We start from the raw sequence: 22,732 nt of genomic DNA, 5'->3' as shown, positions 1-22,732 counted from the left end.
AAGGCCGCTCTGAAATGTGCAGTTTTATCACACAGCACAAAGAGTGTGCAGTTGGCATGCTGAATGCCCGTGAATTAAATGTTCATTTCTCTACCATAAGCCGTTTCCAAAGGCGTTTCAGAGAATTAGGCTGTACATCCAACCAGCCTCACAACCGCAGACCAAGTGGAACCACACCAGCCCAGGACCTCCAGTCCAGCTGGTGCACCTCCATGATCATCTGAGACCAGCTACCAGGACAGCTGCTGCAACAATTGGTTTGCATAACCAAATAATTTCTGCACAAACTGTGGGAAACCGTCTCAGGGAAGCACATCTGCATTCTCCTCGTCCGCAGCTGGGTGTCGACCTGACTGTAGTTTTTCTTTGTAACCGACTTGAGTGGACAAATGCTCACATTCGAAGGTGTCTGGCACGTTGGAGGTGTTCTCTTCACGTATGAATCCCAGTTTTCACGGTATAGACAGCGTGTGTGGCGACGTGTGGGAGAGAGGATTGCTGATGTCAACGTTGTGAATCGAGAGGCCCATGGTGGGAGTGGGTTTATGGTATGGGCAGGCATGCTATGGACAACGAACGCAAGTGCATTTTATTGATGGTATTTTGAATGCACACAGATACCGTGACAAGATCCTAAGGCTCATTGTTGTGCCATCCACCTCAGACCATCAAGACAATGCACGGCCCCATGTTGCAAGGATCTGTCCACAATTCCTGCAAGCTGAAAACATCCCAGTTCTTGCATGGCCAGCATACTCAGCGGACATGTCACCCATTGGGCATGGAGCGTGTTTTACTTCCTGACAATATCCAGCAACTTTGCGCGGCCGTTGAAGAGTGGACCAACATTCCACAGGCCACAATCAACAACCTGATCAACTCTATTCGAAGGAGATGTGTTGCAAGGCAAATGGTGGTCACACCAGATACTGACTGCTTTCTGACCCCCCCATACCTCCAATAAAGCAAAACTGCACATTTCAGAGTGGCCTTTTATGGTGGGCAACCTAAGGCACACCTGTGCAATAATCATGCTGTTTAATCAACATCTTGATATGCCACTCCTGTGAGGTGGGATGGATTATCTTGACAAAGAAGAAATGCTCACCAACACAGATTTAGACAGATTTGTGAACAATATTTGAGAGGAATATGTTTTTGTGCATACAGTAAAAGTTTTAGATCTTTGAGTTCAACTCATGAAAAATGAGGGCAAAAACAAAAGTGTTGTGTTTATATTTTTGTTCAGTATAAATATGGTTTTATTTACATTCAAGCCTGGCACATTCTGCCTCCACTCTGTTCAAGAGCTCTTGTACCTGTTATACTCAGTCAGACAACAAGCAGATGTATTGCCAAGGTCTGCTCGGACTATGGCAGACTTTCTTCTTGACTTACAAGTCCAGATCCTTCTCCTGCCCAGTAATGGCTTGTCTGAGTGCGGAGTCCAGAGTTATGAAGAAGGGAACTAACTAACACACAAACAGACGCCGACAATTAAGAGATCATAAATGTTTTAAATAAAATAGAGTTTGGCCTGAACAAGTATTTGATGCAATGCAAAAGGTGATTTAGTATTTGGTGTAGATAGTCATCAGGGTTGAAAACATCTCAGGAAGACCTTTTGTCTGCCCCTTTTCACCGATTACCTCCAAATACCGAATGTTTAGAGGCTGTTGCTTGTCAACTTTAAGTTTTAGCTCCATCCAATGATTTTCTGTGGGATTATGGTCTGGAGACTGTCTCAACCACTTTGAGGTCTTAATATCCTTCTCATTAGTTTCTATTGTTTTGAGTCATTATCAGTAGATGTCCGATAACATCGGCCTGCCGATATTATCGGACGATAAATGCTTTAAAATGTAATATCGGAAATGATCGGTATCCTTTTTTTTTATTATCGGTATGGTATTTTTTTTTATTTTTTTTTATTAAATAAACATAAAAAACACAAGATACACTTACAATTAGTGCACCAACCCAAAAAACCTCCCTCCCCCATTTACACCCATTCACACAAAAGGGTTGTTTCTTTCTGTTATTAATATTCTGCTTCCTACATTATATATCAATATATATCAATAGAGTCTGCAAGGGATACAGTCCGTAAGCACACATGATTGTGCGTGCTGCTGCTCCACTAATAGTACTAACCTTTAACAGTTAATTTTACTCATTTTCATTAATTACTCGTTTCTATGTAACTGTTTTTATATTGTTTTACTTTCTTTTTTATTCAAGAATTTTTTTTAAATTTATTTATCTTATTTTATTAATTTTTAAAAAAAGGACCTTATCTTCACCATACCTGGTTGTCCAAATTAGGCATAATAATGTGTTAATTCCACGACTGTATATAATTATAAGTATTAAGAGTTGGACAATATCGGAATATCGGATATTGGCAAAAAGCCATTATCGGACATCCCTAATTATCATGCTGGAAAAACACCCTCAACTAGCTCCGTGGCCTTGTGGTTAGAGTGTCCGCCCTGAGACTGGGAGGTTGTGAGTTCAAACCCTGAGTCATACCAAAGACTTTAAAAAAAATGGGACCCATTGCCTCTCTGTTTGGCACTCAGCATCATGGGTTGGAATTGGGGGTTAAATCACCAAATGATTCCCGAGCGCGGCGCGGCGCACGCTGCTGCTCACTGCTCCCCTCCCCTCCCAGGGGGTGAACATGGGGATGGGTCAAATGCAGAGGACACATTTCACCACACCTAGTGTAAGTGTGACAATCATTGGAACTTTAACTTGAACTCAGAGTCAGTGTACCGGCTCTCATCCAAGATCATTTCTATTAAGCCGCAGTACAAATCTGATTTTATTCATTGCAGCAATCTTACAAAAGACAATAAAAGACACGTACCACTTTCTTGACAAACTGGTCGTGAATACTGTCTTCCACAAAGAGTCTGCCAGCTGCTATACAGTTTTCTCCTTTGTTGAAGAACACTGAACTCATGCCCTGGAATACACAAAGTACACTGATATCATTGCATATATCTTCATGTGCTACGACATACCTAAAGTGGACGGTGTGCTCCTGTGAATGACGTACCATGCGCACTGCTTTGTCGAAGTCACAGTCACTGAAGATGATGAGCGGGGACTTTCCTCCGAGCTCCAGGGACACTTTTTTCACATTACTGACTGCACAGCTTGGAAAGGACAACAAGAGGCAAGATGTCAAGAAAAGTTGTCTAATGATCACTTTGCATGTTTGTCCTGGAGGCTCACCTTTTCATGATGTGTTTACCAATTTCAGTTGAACCTGTGAACCCCAGTTTTCGGACGTCAGGATGGTCAGACAGACGCTGACCCACCAGAGCGCCTGCAAAATTGATAGTGTTTTTGTCACATGACATTACAAATATAACAATGTTCAGAGAGGTATTCATATATTCATCCATATTTTTCTGCTTGTCGAAGTCCGGGTCACAGGGACACCAGTCTCAGTATGGAAGCCCACTAGAGGACACCAAGGCGTTCTCAGGCCAGCTTTGAATAATACTCCTTCCAGTGCGAACTTGGTCTAACCCTGAGCCTCCTTCAGAACTACAAAACCTAAAACTAGTGAAGTTGGCACGTTGTGTAAATCGTAAATAAAGACAGAATAAAATTTTTGAAAATCCTTTTCAACTTATATTCAATTGAATAGACTGCAAAGACAAGATATTTAATGTTCCAACTGAGAAATTTTATATTTTTTGCAAATAATCATTCACTTAGATTTTAATGGCAGCAACACATTGCAAAAACATGTTCACCACTGTGTTACATGGCCTTTCCTTTTAACAACACTCAGTAAACGTTTGCGAACTGAGGAGACCAATTTTTGGAGCTTTTCAGGTGGAATTCTTTCCCATTCTTGCTCGATGTACATCTTAAGTTGTTCAACAGTCTCCGTTGTGGTATTTTACGCTTAATATTGCGCCACACATTTTCAATGGGAGACAGGTCTGGACTACAGGCAGGCCAGTCTAGTACCTGCACTCTTTTACTACGAAGCCACGCTGTTGTAACACGTGCAGAATGTGGAATGTGGCTCAGTCCATCTTAGATGAACTCGGGCCCAGTGAAGCCGGGGGCGTTTCTGGGTGTTGTTGATAAATGGCTTTCGCTTTGCATAGTAGACTTTTAACTTGCACTTACAGTTGTAGCGACAAACTGTAGTTACTGACAGTGATTTTCTGAAGTGTTCCTGAGCCCATGTGGTGATATCCTTTACACACTGCTGTTGGTTCTTGATGCAGTACCGCCTGAGGGATCGAAGGTCAAGGGCATTAACGCTTACGTGCAGGGATTTCTCCAGATTCTCTGAACCTTTTGATGATATTACGGACCGTAGTTGGGGAAATCCATAAATTCCTTGCAATAGCTGGTTGAGAAATGTTGTTCTTAAACTGTTCGAAAATTTGCTCATGCATTTGTTCATAAAATGGTGACCCTCGCCCCATCCTTGTTTGTGAATGACTGAGCATTTAGCCTGTTCAACTGTGGGATGTTCAAAATAAGTGTTTGATGAGCATTCCTCAACTTTCTCAGTCTTTTTTGCCACTTGCGCCAGCTTTTTTTAAACATGTTGCAGGCATCAAATTCCAAATGAGCTAATATTTGCAAAAAAAAAGGTACTATTTCGAACGTTAAGTATCTTGTCTTTGCAGTCTATTCAATTGAATATAGGTTGAAAAAAATGTGCCAACTTAATTGGTTTTGGGTTTTGTATATGCCCAAGCCACCTCAATTGTTAAGGTGAGGCTGTTCACCCTACCAAGGAAACTGTATTGCTTCTATCGGCCATCTTGCTCTTTAAGCCACTAACCAAAGCTTGTGACCATACTGTGTGTGAAGACAGGAATGAAAATGGACCAGTAAATCAAGAGCTTTGCTTTTCGGTTCAGATCTCTCTTCACCACGACAATCTGGTACAGCGACCACATTAATCCAGACACTGCTCAGATTCCCATGTCGATCTTGCGCTCCTCCACTTGGGGCCAGACCTCAGTCCCAATCCGAAGGGTGAACAAAAACCTCTTCCAGTTGCGAACCACGGCCCCAGATTTGGAGGCGCCGAGCCTCATCCCAGAAGCTTCACATTCAGCTGCGAACCGCCCCAGCAAACAGCGAAGTTCACAGCTAGACGACACCATCAAGACCACACAATCTGCAAATAGCAGACACCCTCAAAAACTGTCCATGAAAATTATGAACAAAACTTGTGACAAACAACAGAATCACATGTCAAATATATTTATTTTTAGTAGGACTGTCAACCATAACGTAGTAACGCATGTGATTAATAAAAATAAATGATCGTGTTATCAAATATGAATGATGATTACCGTATTTTTCGGACTATAAGCCGCTCTTGAGTATAAGTCGCACCGGCCGAAAATGCATAATAAAGAAGGAAAAAAATATATATAAGTCGCACTGGAGTATAAGTCGCATTTTTTTGGGAAATGTATTTGATAAAAGCCAACAGCAAGAATAGACATTTGAAAGGCAATTTAAAATGTCTAAAGAATAGTGAACAACAGGCTGAATAAGTGTACGTTATATGAGGCATAAATAAGCAACTGAGAAGGTGCCTGGTATGTTAACGTAACATATTATGGTAAGAGTCATTCAAATAACTATAACATATAGAACATGCTATACGTTTACCAAACAATCTGTCACTCCTAATCGCTAAATCCCATGAAATCTTATACGTCTAGTCTCTTACGTGAATGAGATCAATAATATTATTTGATATTTTACGCTAATGTGTTAATAATTTCACACATAAGTCGCTCCTGAGTATAAGTCGCACCCCCGGCCAAACTATGAAAAAAACTGCGACTTATAGTCCGAAAAATACGGTAATCAGTTCCAGGTTAAGACTTAACCCGGAAGATACGCACATTTGTTACACAGTCTGTGATCACGATGAGACGCGGCCCATTTTGCTTCAAAACTAAATTTAGGATAAAACTAAGGTAACTTGTTAGTATTGCAGCGACAAACATTTTTTATAATCGGCGCACATTTTAAAATACCATTTCAAAGCAAAAGACGTACTCGAGGATGGCACCGACAGTGTTAATCCTCTTGGTGACTTATTTTGTAAACAGCTACTAGCGACAAATCTAGTGACTTTTCCCGGGCATATTGGAGACTTTTTTTGTGTCTTGGGAGACTCTGAGCTGAAAGCAAGCAGCAGTCACCGTCCTCAGCAAGCAGCTGGTGCTGCTGTGCCGATAGCTACACTACCGTTCAAAAGTTTGGGGTCACATTGAAATGTCCTTATTTGTGAAGGAAACGCACTGTACAAAACGGCCAGAAAAAGAGAACTTTCATCTGAAACTTGACAGTCTATTCTTGTTCTTAGAAATGAAGGCTATTCCACAACATTGTTTGGGTGACCCCAAACTTTTGAACGGTAGTGTATATGCTAGGAAACGAGATAATTTTGGCCCCTTTTATGTACATAAAGTGATGAAAACTCCACTATAACTGTTCTTGGCTTCTACACCAACACAAATGTGAGTGGGTGCAAGGCGCCGACTAGTGTTGAGAAAAGGGAACAGCAAGATATGGACTTTCACAATATTATGTCAGACCCACTCGACATCCATTGCTTTCGGTCTCCCCTAGGGGGGGGGGGGGGGGGGTTACCCACATATGCGGTCCTCTCCAAGGTTTCTCATAGTCATTCACACCGACGTCCCACTGGGGTGAGTTTTTCCTTGCCCTTATGTGGGCTCTGTACCGAGGATGTCGTTGTGGCTTGTGCAGCCCTTTGAGACACTTGTGATTTAGGGCTATATAAATAAACATTGATTGATTGATTGATATAGTTACAGACAGACAACTCTTTTTACAACTTTGAATAACTGCACGGACAGACAAGTCTTACACCGCAGGAGTGTAGCAAAAGTCTCTTGTAAAAAGACAGCCAATCAGGGTTCCTGTTTCACACAAATCTGAATACGGACTGAGACATTTTTTTTACGGACATCAAACTCTTAGACATGGATTGCTTTACACATACACACCTCAGAATAAGGACACACGTCTCTTTATTGGCAGAAACGTAGCAAAAAGTCACGTGTGAAAAAACAACCAATCGAGGAAATAGAGATTATTTTTTTTAACCCACAGACAACTCATAATACGGCCAGACAACTTCAAACACAGCAAATGATTTTGCTACAATAATACTTCCATAGCTACTACCGACAAAACCGAATTGTTTACTTGTCAAACTGGATATCTGGTGGTATTGGTCTATCTTTCACAACCCTAATGGACAATGCAAGGGACACAGTCAAATGGCCTTTTTAAGTCAACAGAGCTTATCAATCAATCAATCATCCATCCATCCATTTTCTACCGCTTGTCCCTTTTGGGGTTGCGGAGGGTGCTGGAGCCTATCTCAGTTGCATTCGGGCGGAAGGCGGGGTACACCTTGGACAAGTTGCCACCTCATTGCAGGGCCAACACAGATAGACAACATTCACACTCACATTCACACACTAGGGACCATTTAGTGTTGCCAATCAACCTATCCCCAGGTGCATGTCTCTGGAGGTGGGAGGGGCCTATCCCCAGGTGCATGTCTTTGGAGGTGGGAGGGGCCTATCCCCAGGTGCATGTCTTTGGAGGTGGGAGGAAGCCGGAGTACCCGGAGGGAACCCTTGTAGTCACGGGGAGAACATGCAAACACAGAAAGAGATTGAACCCAGGACCTTCGTATTGTGAGGCACATGCACTAACCCCGGTTCCACCATCAATCAATCAAAGTTGATTTATGTAGCCCTTAATCACAAGTGTATCAAAGGGCTGCACAAGCCACAACGACATCTTCGGCTCAGATCCCACATCAGGGCAAGAAAAAACTCAACCCAATGGGATACAATGAGAAACCTTGGAGGGGACCCCAGATGGGCGCCCGGTGCAATGGATGTCGAGTGGATCTAGTTAATAGTGTGAGAGTCCAGACCATAGTAAGGCCAGCAGGGGATCATCTTGAGTGGAGACAAGTCAGTAGCGCAGAGACGTCCCCAACTGATGCACAGATGAGTGGACCACCCTGGGTCCTGACTTTGAACAGCTAGTGCTTCATCTGTGGTCACCAAATAACCTCTCCACGCAGACCCATGTGGTTGGGCCAACTCTCATGCACCCTCCAGGACCCTTAAAAGTGTTTAGAGCTGGTCCATTTTTCAACGACCAGAGTGAAAAGCACATTGCACCTTGTAGCTGAGGTTTAACTAACCGGTTGTACCCTTTTTCTCCAGCATTCTGTAATAGATTTTTCCAGGGAGGCTGAGAAGTGTGATCCCCCTGTTCTTGGAACACACCCTTTTTGAAAAGGGTGACCACCAGCCCGGTCTGTTAAGGAACTCCCACGGTACTTCCACCTTCCACAAACTGTTGAAGAGACGTGTTGACCAAGAAATTCCCACAACACCCAGAACTTCAAAGCGAATCTCGTCCACCCCTAGAGCTTTGCCACTGAGAAGTTTTTGGACTACATCACCAACTTCTGCTATGGGCATATCCGCATTCGTCTCCTGAGAGTACGCTTCCTGTGGGGTTGAGAAGGGTCTTGAGGAATTTCTTTCACTGCTCAATTATATCCTCAGTTGCGCTTATACACAAGCAACAGTCAGAACCCTTTCCCTGACTTGAAGGCGTAGGGAAATAACCTTCTCAATCAGTGGAAATGACTTGAACATGTACGCACTGCGCCTGTGAACTATGAATAAGCCCACACAAGCTCGCCTTCTCTCCCATGCAGCAATTCCAGAGTATAACCAGGTCCAGTCCCTCTCGAGGAGTTTGGTTCCAGAATATGAACTTTGGGTTAAGGTGAGTATACGTCTTGTCGGAACTTCTCAACCTCTTGCGCAAGCTTAGTCTCAATCCATACCAGGCAGGTGACAGATCAAGAACCAGATTTGGAAGACGAAGACCAGGTTGTCCAGGCACTTGCCCTGGACCGCCACCATGCACTTGACCCCTTAAGTTCACCCCTACAGGTGGTTAGTCTTCAGGGGGGAGCTACTGTTTGGCTTTTTCTGGTTTTCTTCAGAAGAAAAACTGTCTTCTATGTCTTATGTTGTGAGTCGTTTGAAGTGTTTTGGTGTGAACAGGACTATTTCCTCATACCATCCAGCCTGGACAGATCACTTTAAAAAACTGTTTGGTTTTCTTTTGCTTCCATGTCGACAAGGTCTTACAAACCTGGAGATGTTCATTACAGTAGGGGTTTCCAGGTGAAAAAAGCCAGTCTGAGCTTTTTAGAAGCTAAATATTCTCACCTGATCCTGGAAGAATGTTAACCACGCCTTTAGGCAATCCTGCTTTCGCTGCCAACTCAGCAAATTTCAGAGCTGTCAGTGGAGTTACCTGGAACGGAGCATTATTTAAAGCATTTTCTTGAACCAGCATAAACTGAACATGCAGTATCATGCTAGCAACCTGAGCAGGTTTTAGGACCACTGTGTTTCCTGCTGCCAGACAGGCTGCGGTCTTCCAGGCCAGCATCATCAGAGGGTAATTCCAAGGAATCACGATTGCACACACCCTTAAAAACAATTGAAAAAGCACAAAACACATGTCATATCATAAATGCTCATTATCTTTTTTTCACTTTTTTCCATCTTCTATTAAATAAAACACTGTTTATAGTGGTACTGTAATCAAGGCAGTGACCTCACCAAATCAAGACATTAATAATATTGTAATATATATGTATAATTATATATATATGTACAATTCATGCATATACTGATGCCAGTTAGTGTGGCTTTGCTCTAATACGTTGTGTAAACCTCACTTCCCGTGCCCTTAAGAGCCACGCTGGACAATGAGCTGACTGGTTTTTAGCTCATTGCCAAGTGCTGCTGGACTTAACTCTCATTTGTTGGCAATTTGTGGTCGTTGGTTCGAGCCCAGGGCTCCCACTCCTCCACAAACACCACCGAGCCTCATTTACAACTACAAGAAACTACAATACACTCCTACAAGTACTTCAATTACAAGAACCCACAATACGCTGCTATAACTAAGGGAAACAACAAGTACACAACAAGTACAGCTACTACAAGAAACTAGTACTACAGCTACAAGAACCTGCAATTCCCTACTACAACTACAAGAAACTACAAGTACACTAGTAAAGATACTACAACTACAATACACTACTAAAACTACATGAAACTATAAGTACACCAGTACAAGTACTACAACTACAATAGACTAAACGTACACTAGTACAGGTATTACAACTACACAAAACTACAAGTTCAATAATACTTGGAGTACTGCAACTCCAGGAAACTACAATACATTACGACAATAAATTACAAGTACACCAGTACAAGCACTATAATCACAATATACTACAATACACTACTACAACTACAAGTACACTACTACAAGTAATACAACTACAAGAAACTACACGTACACTACTATAAATACTACAACTACAATAAAACTGCAAGTACACTACTACAACTACAAGTAACTATGAGTATACTAGAACAAATACAACTACAATAAATTACAAGTACACTACTACAACTACAAGAAACTAGGAGTATACTAGAAAAAATACAACTACAATAAATTACAAGTACACTAGTAAAAGTACTATAATCACAAGATACAACAATACACTACTACAACTACAAAAACGTCAAGTGCACTACTGCAACTGCAAAAAACTACGAGTATACTAATACGAGTACTACAACTACAACAAATTTCAAGTACACTACTATAATTACTACAACTACAAGAAACTACAAGAAACTTCAAGTACACTAATACAACTACAATAAACTACAAATATACTAGTACAAGTGCTACAACTACAAGAAACTTCAAGTACACTACTAGAAATACTACAACTACAAGAAACTACAAGTACACTTTTATAATTACTACAAGAAACTTCAAGAAACTACTACAACTACAATAAACTACAATTATACTAGTACAAGTACTACAACTACAAGCAACGACAAGTACACTACTACAACTACAAGTATACTGGCACAAGTACTATGACTACGACTCCAAGTATAGTAGTACAAGTACTACAACTACAAGAAACTTCAAGTACACTACTATAATTACTACAACAACAAGAAACTACAAGTTCACTACTATAAATACTACAATTACAAGAAACTACAATGAACTTCAAGTACACTAATACAACTCCAAGAAACTACAAGTATACTAGTACAAGTACTACAACTACAAGAAACTTCAAGTACACTACAATAAACTACTACAACTACAAGAAACTACAAGTACACTACAATAAATACTACAACTACAAGAAACTACAATGAACTTCAAGTACACTAATACAAAAGAAACTTCAAGTACACTACTATAAATACTACATCTACAAAAAACTACAAGTACACTATTATAATTACTACAAGAAACTACAAGAAACTACTACAGCTACAATAAACTACAATATACTAGTTCAAGTACTACAACTATAAGAAACGACAAGTACACTACTATAATTACTACAACTACAAGAAACTACAAGTACACTACTATAAATACTACAACTACAAGAAACTACAATGAACTTCAAGTACACTAATACAACTCCAAGAAACTACAAGTATACTAGTACAAGTACTACAACTACAAGAAACTTCAAGTACACTACTGTAAATACTACAACTACACAAAACTACAAGTACACTATTATAAATACTACAACTACAAGAAACTACAATAAACTTCAAGTACACTAATACAACTCCAAGAAACTACAAGTATACTAGTACAAGTGATACAACTACAAGAAACTTCAAGTACACTACTGTAAATACTACAACTACAGGAAACTACAAATACACTATTATAATTACAAGAAACTACAACAAACTACTACAACTACAAGAAACTACAAGTACACTACTATAAATACTACAACAAATTACAATGAACTTCAAGTACACTAATACAACTACAAGAAACTACAAGTACACTACTATAAATACTACAACAAATTACAATGAACTTCAAGTACACTAATACAACTCCAAGAAACTACAAGTATACTAGTACTACAACTACAAGAAACTACAAGTACACTTTTATAATTACAAGAAACTACTACAACTACAACAAACTACAAGTACACTACTATAAATACTACAACTACAAGAAACTACAATGAACTTCAAATACACTAATACAACTCCAAGAAACTACAAGTATACTAGTACACGTACTACAACTACAAATGACTACAAGAAACTTCAAGTACACTACTATAAATACTACAACTACAAGAAACTACAATGAACTTCAAGTACACTAATACAACTCTGAGAAACTACAAGTATACTAGTACAAGTACTCCAACTACAAGAAACGACAAGTACACTACTACAAGTACAAGTATACTGGCACAAGTACTACGACTACTAGAAACTACAATACAAGTACAACTACTCTACTACAAGTGGTAAAAGTACAATAAGCTACAAGTAGTACAACTACAAGAAACTACAAGTACACTACTACAAGTACAAGTATACTGGCACAAGTACTACGACTACTAGAAACTACAATACAAGTACAACTACTCTACTACAAGTGGTAAAAGTACAATAAGCTACAAGTAGTACAACTACAAGAAACTACAAGTACACTACTACAAGTACAAGTATACTGGCACAAGTACTACGACTACTAGAAACTACAATACAAGTACAACTACTCTACTACAAGTGGTAAAAGTACAATAAGCTACAAGTAGTACAACTACAAGAAACTACAAGTACACTACTACAAGTACAAGTATACTGGCACAAGTACTACGACTACTAGAAACTACAATACAAGTACAACTACTCTACTACAAGTGGTAAAAGTACAATAAGCTACAAGTAGTACAACTACAAGAAACGACAAGTACACTACTACAAGTACAAGTATACTGGCACAAGTACTACGACTACTAGAAACTACAATACAAGTACAACTACTCTACTACAAGTGGTAAAAGTACAATAAGCTACAAGTAGTACAACTACAAGAAACTACAAGTACACTACTACAAGTACAAGTATACTGGCACAAGTACTACGACTACTAGAAACTACAATACAAGTACAACTACTCTACTACAAGTGGTAAAAGTACAATAAGCTACAAGTAGTACAACTACAAGAAACTACAAGTACACTACTACAAGTACAAGTATACTGGCACAAGTACTACGACTACTAGAAACTACAATACAAGTACAACTACTCTACTACAAGTGGTAAAAGTACAATAAGCTACAAGTAGTACAACTACAAGAATCTACAAGTACTATGACAAGGGTACATTTAGTCCAGACAACTGAAGACGTGGCCAACAAGTACAAGTACATGAATGTTGTAGTTTGTAGTTTGCTTTACGCTGCAAAGTTTACGCCAATCCTCCCAATAGAAGTTCTTCTTACCCGATTGGCTCCTTCTTAGTGAAGGTGAGGTTGCGATTGGGTCTGGCCTGGTTGATGGGGATGGTGCTGCCCTGCATCAAACACATTCCTGGTATTTGCTGGTGTCATAGGTCACGTCAACATGAAATCTTTCCCGTCAGCGGACACATTACTTGAATCTTATCACACCAGCCGGCGAAGTAGCGGAAAGTCTGGATGGACATGCCGACGTGAGTCTTGAGGGCCAGAGTGTAAACGGCTCCGGAGTCCATGGACTCAATGGTGGCCAGCTCTTCCTGGTGCTGCTCCAGCAGATCTGCCAGCCTGTTGCACGCAAGCACAATTGAGCTTTGTTCAGTCTTGGATCTTTACATCGCATATTAAACCCATCAATTGTAGGTAGTAAGCTAAATATCAATCTATGACATTTGAAGTGGTGTTTTTCAACCACTGTGCCGTGGGAGATGATCTCATTTCACCTATTTTTTGCAAAGCAGTAATTATAGTCTGCAAATGATGTGTTGTTGTTGAGTGTCGGTGCTGTCTAGAGCTCGGCAGAGTAACCGTGTAATACTCTTCCATATCAGTAGGTGGCAGCCGGTAGCTAATTGCTTTGTAGATGTCGGAAACAGCGGGAGGCAGTGTGCAGGTAAAAATGTGTCTAATGCTTAAACCAAAAATAAACAAAAGGTGAGTGCCCCTAAGAAAAGGCATTGAAGCTTAGGGAAGGCTATGCAGAACCAAACTAAAACTGAACTGGCTACAAAGTCAACAAAAACAGAATGCTGGACGATAGCAAAGACTTACTGTGGAGCAAAGACGGCGTCCACAATGAACATGACATGACAATCAACAATGTCCCCACAAAGAAGGATAAAAACAACTGGAATATTCTTGATTGCTAAAACAAAGTAGATACTGGTTATATCGCTCAAAGGAAAACATGAAACCGCTACAGGAAAATACCAAAAAAAGAGAAAAAGCCACCAAAATAGGAGTGCAAGACAGGAACTAAAACACTACACACAGGAAAACAGCAAAAAAGTCAAAATAAGTCACGTCGTGATGTGACAGGTGGTGACAGTACACCTACTTTGAGACAAGAGCTATAGTGATGCATGCTTGGTTATGCTTTAAATTCATATCCAACAATTGCGACGACGACGTTTTACTGTCAACTGAGTTTCGTTTTTTTAATGATTTCTGCTGGTGGTGTGCCTCTGGATTTTTTCTATGAAAAAAATGCGCCTTGGCTCAAAAACGGTTGAAAAACACTGCGATCACCCGGGTTTGTGTATATTTTAGTTAGTTATCAAAATAACACAAAGTTACAGACTTTCAAGAAGTGTCAAAAATGGGGTGAAGAACAAGTGATTACTGTATTTTCTGGACCATAGGGCACACCGGATTATAAGGCGCACTTCCTTGTGGTCTACATAACATGTCATTTTGGTTCTTTGGTCAAAATGTTGCATAGATGATGTTTTACAGATCATCTTCAAGCCGCTTTCTGACAGTCGCTTCAGGATGCGCCGTTTTGTGGGCGGTCTTATTTACGTGGCTCACCTTCCACAGCGTCTTCTGCCCGCCATCTTTGTTGTAGCGGTGTAGCGTGCAAGGACGGGAGTGGAAGAAGTGTCAAAAGATGGAGCTAACTGTTTTAATGACATCCAGACTTTACTTCAATCAATAACGGAGCAGCATCTCCTCATCTGGAAACAACAACACCGGAAATGTGTCCCGTGAAAAACCGGCCGACTGGAACTCTCTAATAACTAAAGTTCCTTGGGTGAATAATGTAAACTCACTACACCGGTATGTTTTAGCACTTTCATGGAGAGTTTACTGACAGATATAAGTAAGAACTTTACACTACTTTATATTAGAAATGGCAACAGTGGAGGATGAATGTCCCATAACAAGAAGATAGAGAAAAAGAAGAAGCTTATCGACTACGGTGTCGGCACAGACTACAAAGGCGGATGTGCGCAATTTTTCAGGATTTAAATAGATCCCAAATACCGATCAGCAGGTACCTGAAGGTAAGAAAATAAATAATATTATAATATTATTAATATATAATGTATATTTATAATATAAATAATATTGCGAAACAAAACGCCAGATAATATGTCTTACCTTATACACAAACCATAATAATACTCCTATGTTGAAGCACATCAAGCGCTTCATAGCTTACCAAATTCGTACTAAAACATTTTGATAAGATTTTTGAGCGCCATGTGTAATGTTCTATATTTTCAATGGAACATATAAAATGTTGGTGTTGTTTACTTGAGTCATATTGCCAGAATAGTGCAGTCTACACATATCTATTATATTTGACTGCCATCTACTGGTCACACTTATCATTACACCATGTACCAAATAAAATTGCTTTGAGGTCGGTGAGCAAAACCAGAATTATTCCGTTCATTAGGCTCACCGGGTTATAAGGTGCACTGTCGAGTTTTGAGGAAAAAAAAGGATTTTAAGTGTACCTTATAATTGGGAAAATACGGTAGATTCTAAACCTTACGTTGACTTTACAAGGCCGAACTTCTTTGTGTGTGTAGAATAGCATCCCTGCCTCCACTCAGAGACAAATGGAGCGGATGACTGACAAGAGGGTCCACTCCTTCATTTTTCCATATCGCTATCGGTGGATTTTGAATTAAGAAACATGTGATTATATTTTGGGGCTGATTCGGATCACTGCCTGGATTCAGGATTTGTTATTAAATCGGTCATACTGGAAATACGTAAAAATTGGAAATCATTCACAATCCTTATGTAAGACAAGAATATGCTTGGATTTTTTATGCATTCAAAGTCGTAAATAAATAGCTAACAGTCAACAGATCGAGGCTCCTCTATTGCGCTCATTATAGCCTATTTAAAACATCCAGAAAGAGCTAAAAAATACTCAATTTACATGTCATAACCTGAAAATGAACCAATTAATGAGTGATATTGTTATTATAAGCGCCAACGCAGACGGACTATTTAGGCCACACATGGATAGCAGCGAGCTAATGCTAGTTTACGAAGCTTCTGCTTTGTCTCAAACTAGTTAAAAGTAATATCTAATTTATAATTCATGCATATCTCACCTAGTAGTGGACAAATGTAGCCAGGGACCGACAGGCTGGTCGACTTTCACATTCCCGAGATGGCGAAATAGACCCCAAAAGACGGTTTCTACAGGAACTCTAGATTAACCCTTCATGACGCTTGTGACTGATTCTTCATCTAAACAAAATTATGTGAGTGTCCCGTCAGTCAGCATCCCAGCAAGAGTGGAAATATTACAGTTTGTTTTATTTTGGTTTGTTATTGTTAGTTTGCAGAGGTGTGGACTCGAGTCACATGACTTGGACTCGAGTCAGACTCGAGTCATGAATTTGATGACTTTGGACTCGACTTGACAAAATGTAAAGAGACTTGCAACTCGACTTAGACTTTAACATCAATGACTTGTGAAGTGAAGTGAAGTGAATTATATTTATATAGCGCTTTTCTCTAGTGACTCAAAGCGCTTTACATAGTGAAACCCAATATCTAAGTTACATTTAAACCAGTGTGGGTGGCACTGGGAGCAGGTGGGTAAAGTGTCTTGCCCAAGGACACAACGGCAGTGACTAGGATGGCGGAAGCGGGGATCGAACCTGCAACCCTTAAGTTGCTGGCACAGCCACTCTACCAACCGAGCTATACCGCCCCCACTTGTGACTTCACTTGGACTTGAGCCTTTTGACTTGACATGACTTGCTACTTTCCCCAAAACCCAAAGCTTAAAAAGTTATTTGGGAGCGCTCCGTATTTTTCCTTTTCTTCGTCTGTGTCTATCAGCGTGTTGTTCCTGTCAGCGTGTGTGCTCTCAGTACAACAGCCAATCAAATTAGATCTACGCTGTTTTCATCCCACAGCTCTCATCCAATCAAATTGCAGGACAACCAATGAAGAAGAATTGTCAAACAATGCGGCAGTGAGAAACAATTATGCCAAAGTTAATTTCGAGTTGTAGTTTTAATAAACTACGACTCGGTCAACAAAAAACGAATAGCCCTATGCAAATCATGCAGTTCGAATATTATAGACGGAGACGCAACAACTTCGTTCGACATTTGAAGATGCACAAAGAAGGGTAAGTTTTGAATGTAAGCTAACGTTTATTGGCTAAGTAACATGACTTTTATTTGCTGTGTAGTTAAATGAGTGAGGCTGTAAACTCACTGCTAACGTCATAACCATAGACATCTTCTAAGGGTACGCAGCATCGAGCGCTACTGCCTACTGGCGCAGACGAGACGCGGGGCCGCCATCTTGGAGTGGTGATCCGCTCCACTCAGTGCAATTTATTTGGCAGGAGCAATGAACTGTCAGCGCATTTAATTCATTTTACCTCACTGAATACCACTCATTTTCACGCGCTTTTTTGTTATATGTGTAGCTATGATAAAGGACACATGTTTTGGCGTGTTTTATTATTCATAGTTTGCTTAACAGTAATATAATATTCTTATACGCTATAAGTGACCAGACGTACGAGATCAAAACTGGGAATATAATCCCAGAGAAAGGGGAAAAAAACGGTCAGCTATTTTTAAGTTGAAGAAACAATATGATTAGGTTATATATACATGCATATATCCTACATAAACAATGTATGAATACATTAGATATCTATATATCTTATAGACTGTATCTCTGTTGCTGCAACAGCAGAGTTTATTCTGTCTTGACACTTTGTATTGATATTTTCTATTACATTCTTCCCTTAAATGATAATGTTTACAGTCATTGTTTTATATGTATTTTTGATGTATGTCGCTTTGGATAAAAGCGTCTGCCAAATACTTCAACATATATAAACACCTGAAAGTCTTTATATCAGCTAAAACCACCAATCTGTTTCACTGGATTCAGAATAAAACCAAATTCTGTCTTACCCAACAATGTTAGTATTTGAATATTGTTACTTGAAGACTTATTCCTGGTTACAATTATACTGTTAAGAAAGTATTGTCTTATATTTTGCCTAAAATGAGAATGCATCATAATCAATGGCGGCTGGTGAATTTTGTTTTAGGTGGGGCTGAAAGTTTGTAAACCAAACCCCTGTAGGGGCGTCATCCTCCCCCAGAAGATTTCTTTGTGATTTTCACATACAAATATTAAAGATCTTTGCTCCTTCTCAACTCTGTGGTAATATTATTTTCATAAAATACAACCAGTAGTACATTAATGTTAAATCTTACTTGTGAAAAGTAATCACCCGATTTCTATTTTCAACAGTCCGCTCGTTTGAGTTGGAAAACGCTGAACACCATCTTTGTTTTCTACCTGTCAACTGTCAGTTTAGGCTGCTCGCCGGCTCCTCATCACCACTTCAAGATGGCGGCCAAATTGCTCGTGTCACAGCAGCCAATGCTGCGTCTACTTATAAGATGTCTATGGTTATAACGTCATTGCAAACACGGCAATATGTTGCGTCCACTGCAGTTCGCTACCTTATTCATACTTTTTGTCAAGTGATTTTTTTAAGCAGGGTTGCATGAGGTACCTATACATAACGTTACGTTAGTCAATGTATCACACACAGTAACGTAACGTTAGACGGCGATCAGCAGCACCGCGTATTTTAGCCACCTACAAAAACACAAACATAGTCAAATAAAGGTCAGTTAAAATGTATACTATATTAAGAATATGTGAACATTTTGCATAGGGCCCTGACATCTAAAAAGTACAACTCTGTTCATTGTTTTGTTCATGTTTTTGTTATGTTTTTCATATGTGTGCACACATCAACACACATACAGTATGAGATGAGATCAATGAGATAAGGTAAGAACAGGATAGAAAGTGCTGTGGAACTAGTTACAATGCAATGTGCCAAGGAAATACAATGTTAACACTTTTGTGCAAATAAGTACAGCTGCACTTGTTTTTTCAAATGTGTTTATTCTGTAAAGGAATGAGTTAAATGTTTAAAATGACTGGTTAATAGTGCTATTATGAAGTGCAATGTCAGCACTATTTTTTTTCCTGCAATTTAAAATGCACTTGTTTTAATTAATAAATACAGCGTTTTAAAAGCATACACAATCTGTGCAAATATATTAGTCTGTGGTTAAAAGGACTTGAAAGGACTCGAAATTCAAAATGCAGGACTTGGGACTTGACTTGAGACTTTCCAGTCTTGACTTTGGACTTGACTCGGGACTTGCCTGTCTTGACTCGAGACTTGACTCGAGACTTGAGGGCAAAGACTTGAGACTTATTTGTGACTTGCAAAGCAATGACTTGGTCCCACCTCTGTTAGTTTGTATGTTTTGCACCTGGCAATGCTGCGAATGCTAGTGTCACAATAAAACTGCATCCATCACTCGGCTTCTAAAACTTATTGCTCATCCTCCTTGTGTTCGGGCTCAAAAATATAATGCCCTGGATCATAATTTTTCCCAAAGTAATCGTTGTTGGCTCTCACAAAGTCTGCTTGATTAGTTGATTGTTGTTGATGGGGAAGGGCTCTGTGGTTCCTAGAGCGACATCACACGATCACGTGACTAGCTTCCTCATTATCTTCATCATGGTTCAGGGATCTCCGTGAGGTTGATACTATTTAGCCGCAAACTTTGAAAGTGTTTTGGTGTCATAAATCAGATATATCTGATAATAGCTTCAATATAGAGGCAACTTGTTTTTCCACTCTGGTACCTAAAGAAATGAAACCTTTTTACCTGCATGCCGCTTTCTTTTTTTGCGTCCTGGGGTCACGTTAAACAACACCAAAGTACTTTTTTTTGTGCGTGAAAATAGCTATTTTGTGGAGCAAGCATTGTTCATTGACATCTGAGCTATGTGACTTCAACTAAGATACATAATTGTTTAGCGTATGTAAAATAAGTGGACTAACTTGTAGATAAGTCTCCCTCGGTCTCTTGGGTTCATTTTGCCCCACTCCCCCTCTTCAAACGCTTCCTTAGCAGCAGCCACTGCCTGGTCCACGTCTCTTATCTGGGCCAGGGACACGTCACAAATGGCCTGCAGGACAGATCAACGAGCAAATGTTGTATCACAAACAGAAGAAGACATGACACGTACTGGGTAATTTAAAAAAACAAAAACACTTAATTGCATACCTGCATACATGCTAATGCTCCCAAATTGCTGTACTGGATAGATTATTCATTGAAAATAAAAACATCACTCAGTCGCTAAAGTTACAGTCTCATAAGATCTCATATATACACACGTTTTATTTATTTTCATGACTATTTACGTTGTAAATTGTCACTGAAGGCATCAAAACTATGAATGAACACATGTGGAGTTATGTACTTAACAAAAAAAGGTGAAATAACCGAAAACATGTTTTATATTCTAGTTTATTCAAAATAGCCACCCTTTGCTCTGATTACTGTCTTGCAAACTCTTGGCATTCTCTCCATGAGCTTCAAGCACACCTGTGAAGTGAAAACCATTTCAGGTGACTACCTCTTGAAGCTCATGGAGAGAATGCCAAGAGTGTGCGGAAAAGTAATCAGAGCAAAGGGTGGCTATTTTGAAGAAACTAGGATATAAAACAGGTTTTCAGTTATTTCACATAACCTAACTCCACGTGTTCATTCATAGTTTTGATGCCTTCAGTGACAATCTACAATGTAATTAGTCATGAAAATAAAGAAAATTAATTGAATGAGAAGGTGTGTCCAAACTTTTGGCCTGAATTATATATATATATATATATATATATATATATATATATATATATATATATATATATATATATATATATATATATATATATATATATATATATATATATATATATATATATATATATATATAGTATATATATATCAGTGGCGTGCCGTCACTAGAGGCAGGGGAGGCACGGCCTCACCTGCCATCATGGAAAGGAAAAAAAAAAGTAAAAAGAAAAAAAATAATTAAATTGTTATATGTATCCAGTGATTATACTAAAGTTATTTTCCATTTAACTTCACCAGTTTTAGATTATTTTTATTTTTATTTTCACATTTGCCGTTCAAATACTGAGAAGAGACGGTGCGGTGATCAGCAGCCAGTTGAGGCACGTCACTGATTTGTGCCTCAACATGGATTGTGCGCAATGACTCGGCTAACTGCTGGCCTGCTGTGCAGTGAGATCGTATTGCTATATGAACTATATTATACATATCTCAAATTATATTATACATATTATACATTTCCATGTATTTTGTCAACAACTGTATGTGTGTAACGTGCTGAGCATTCATAAAACTGCTGCGAAGACTCACTGAGTGAGGCTCGTCTCATAACCCCGCCTCCTGGTGCCAAGCACCTCCGCCGCAGAATGCACCGCCCGACGGGAGCACCGCGGGCAAACCAACCAAAGCCCACACCCAAACCCTCCACGTGCAAGATCGAATCCACCCAAAAAAAGTCACTTAACAAGAAGCCAAAAAGTGCAAAAACAACAATGCTCGCGCTGCAGGAGCCGCGAACGACCGCAGGGACACAACATTAGGTACACCTGCACTGCAGGTTCATGTTTTTTTTTTTTTTTTTTTTTGTTTTTTTAATTTTATTTTTATTTTATTTTAAACAACATAAAAAAAGACACAAGATACACTTACCATTAGTGCATCAACCCAAGAAAACCCTCCCTCCCCCATTCACACTCATTTACACAAAAGGGGCTGTCTCTTTCTGTTATTAAAAAAAAAAATCTTCTGGTTCCTACAATATAGAATAATACAATCTGCAAGGGATACAGTCTTTAGAGCACACATGATTGTGTGTGGTGCTGGTCTATTAACATTTTTCATTAATTACTATCTTTTATGTAATTGTTTTTATATTGCTTTAGTTTGAAACAAAACAAACAAAGGACCTTAACTTCACCAGACCGGGTTGTCAATGAAATCAGATTGTTCAAAAGGGTTCTTAAAACCAGATCCAGTTCAGATAACGTCCAGATCGGGCTCAGCAACACACACCTTCACCCATGTACACCAAAAACCAGGGAACACAACAGGTTGCATACAATCCACATAGAAAAATACATTTTCAAATGAAGCACCCATGTACAGTCCAGATCACATCCAAGTCGAACTCAGCAACACATACCTTCATTTATGTACACTTCAAATAGGGAACGCAACAACAGATTGCATATCATATATAAACAAAATTACATTTTCAAAATAAGCCTTGGAGGACTTCCCATCTCTTTTTATGCTTTTT

General features: G+C 39.4%; 1 protein-coding gene across 1 annotated transcript in view; it reads right to left on the bottom strand.

The window, feature by feature from the left end:
- Positions 1 to 22,732, bottom strand: part of aldh1l1 (aldehyde dehydrogenase 1 family, member L1) — a 71,155-nt gene that overhangs the window by 3,775 nt on the left and 44,648 nt on the right. Inside the window, exons 14-21 of the mRNA XM_062037873.1 lie at positions 20,397 to 20,524; positions 13,648 to 13,798; positions 13,496 to 13,566; positions 9,478 to 9,583; positions 9,318 to 9,405; positions 3,244 to 3,337; positions 3,065 to 3,164; positions 2,873 to 2,971 (exon numbers count right to left, since the gene is read on the bottom strand). Coding sequence (XP_061893857.1) covers positions 2,873 to 2,971; positions 3,065 to 3,164; positions 3,244 to 3,337; positions 9,318 to 9,405; positions 9,478 to 9,583; positions 13,496 to 13,566; positions 13,648 to 13,798; positions 20,397 to 20,524 — 837 coding nt within the window. The remainder of the gene's footprint in view (positions 1 to 2,872; positions 2,972 to 3,064; positions 3,165 to 3,243; positions 3,338 to 9,317; positions 9,406 to 9,477; positions 9,584 to 13,495; positions 13,567 to 13,647; positions 13,799 to 20,396; positions 20,525 to 22,732) is intronic.

This window comes from Entelurus aequoreus, linkage group LG26 (assembly GCF_033978785.1).
Source record: "Entelurus aequoreus isolate RoL-2023_Sb linkage group LG26, RoL_Eaeq_v1.1, whole genome shotgun sequence".
In the NCBI taxonomy this organism is placed as follows: Eukaryota; Metazoa; Chordata; class Actinopteri; order Syngnathiformes; family Syngnathidae; genus Entelurus; species Entelurus aequoreus.
The sequence above is the reverse complement of the archived record's forward strand: the minus strand, read 5'-3'. Positions and strand labels throughout refer to the sequence as shown.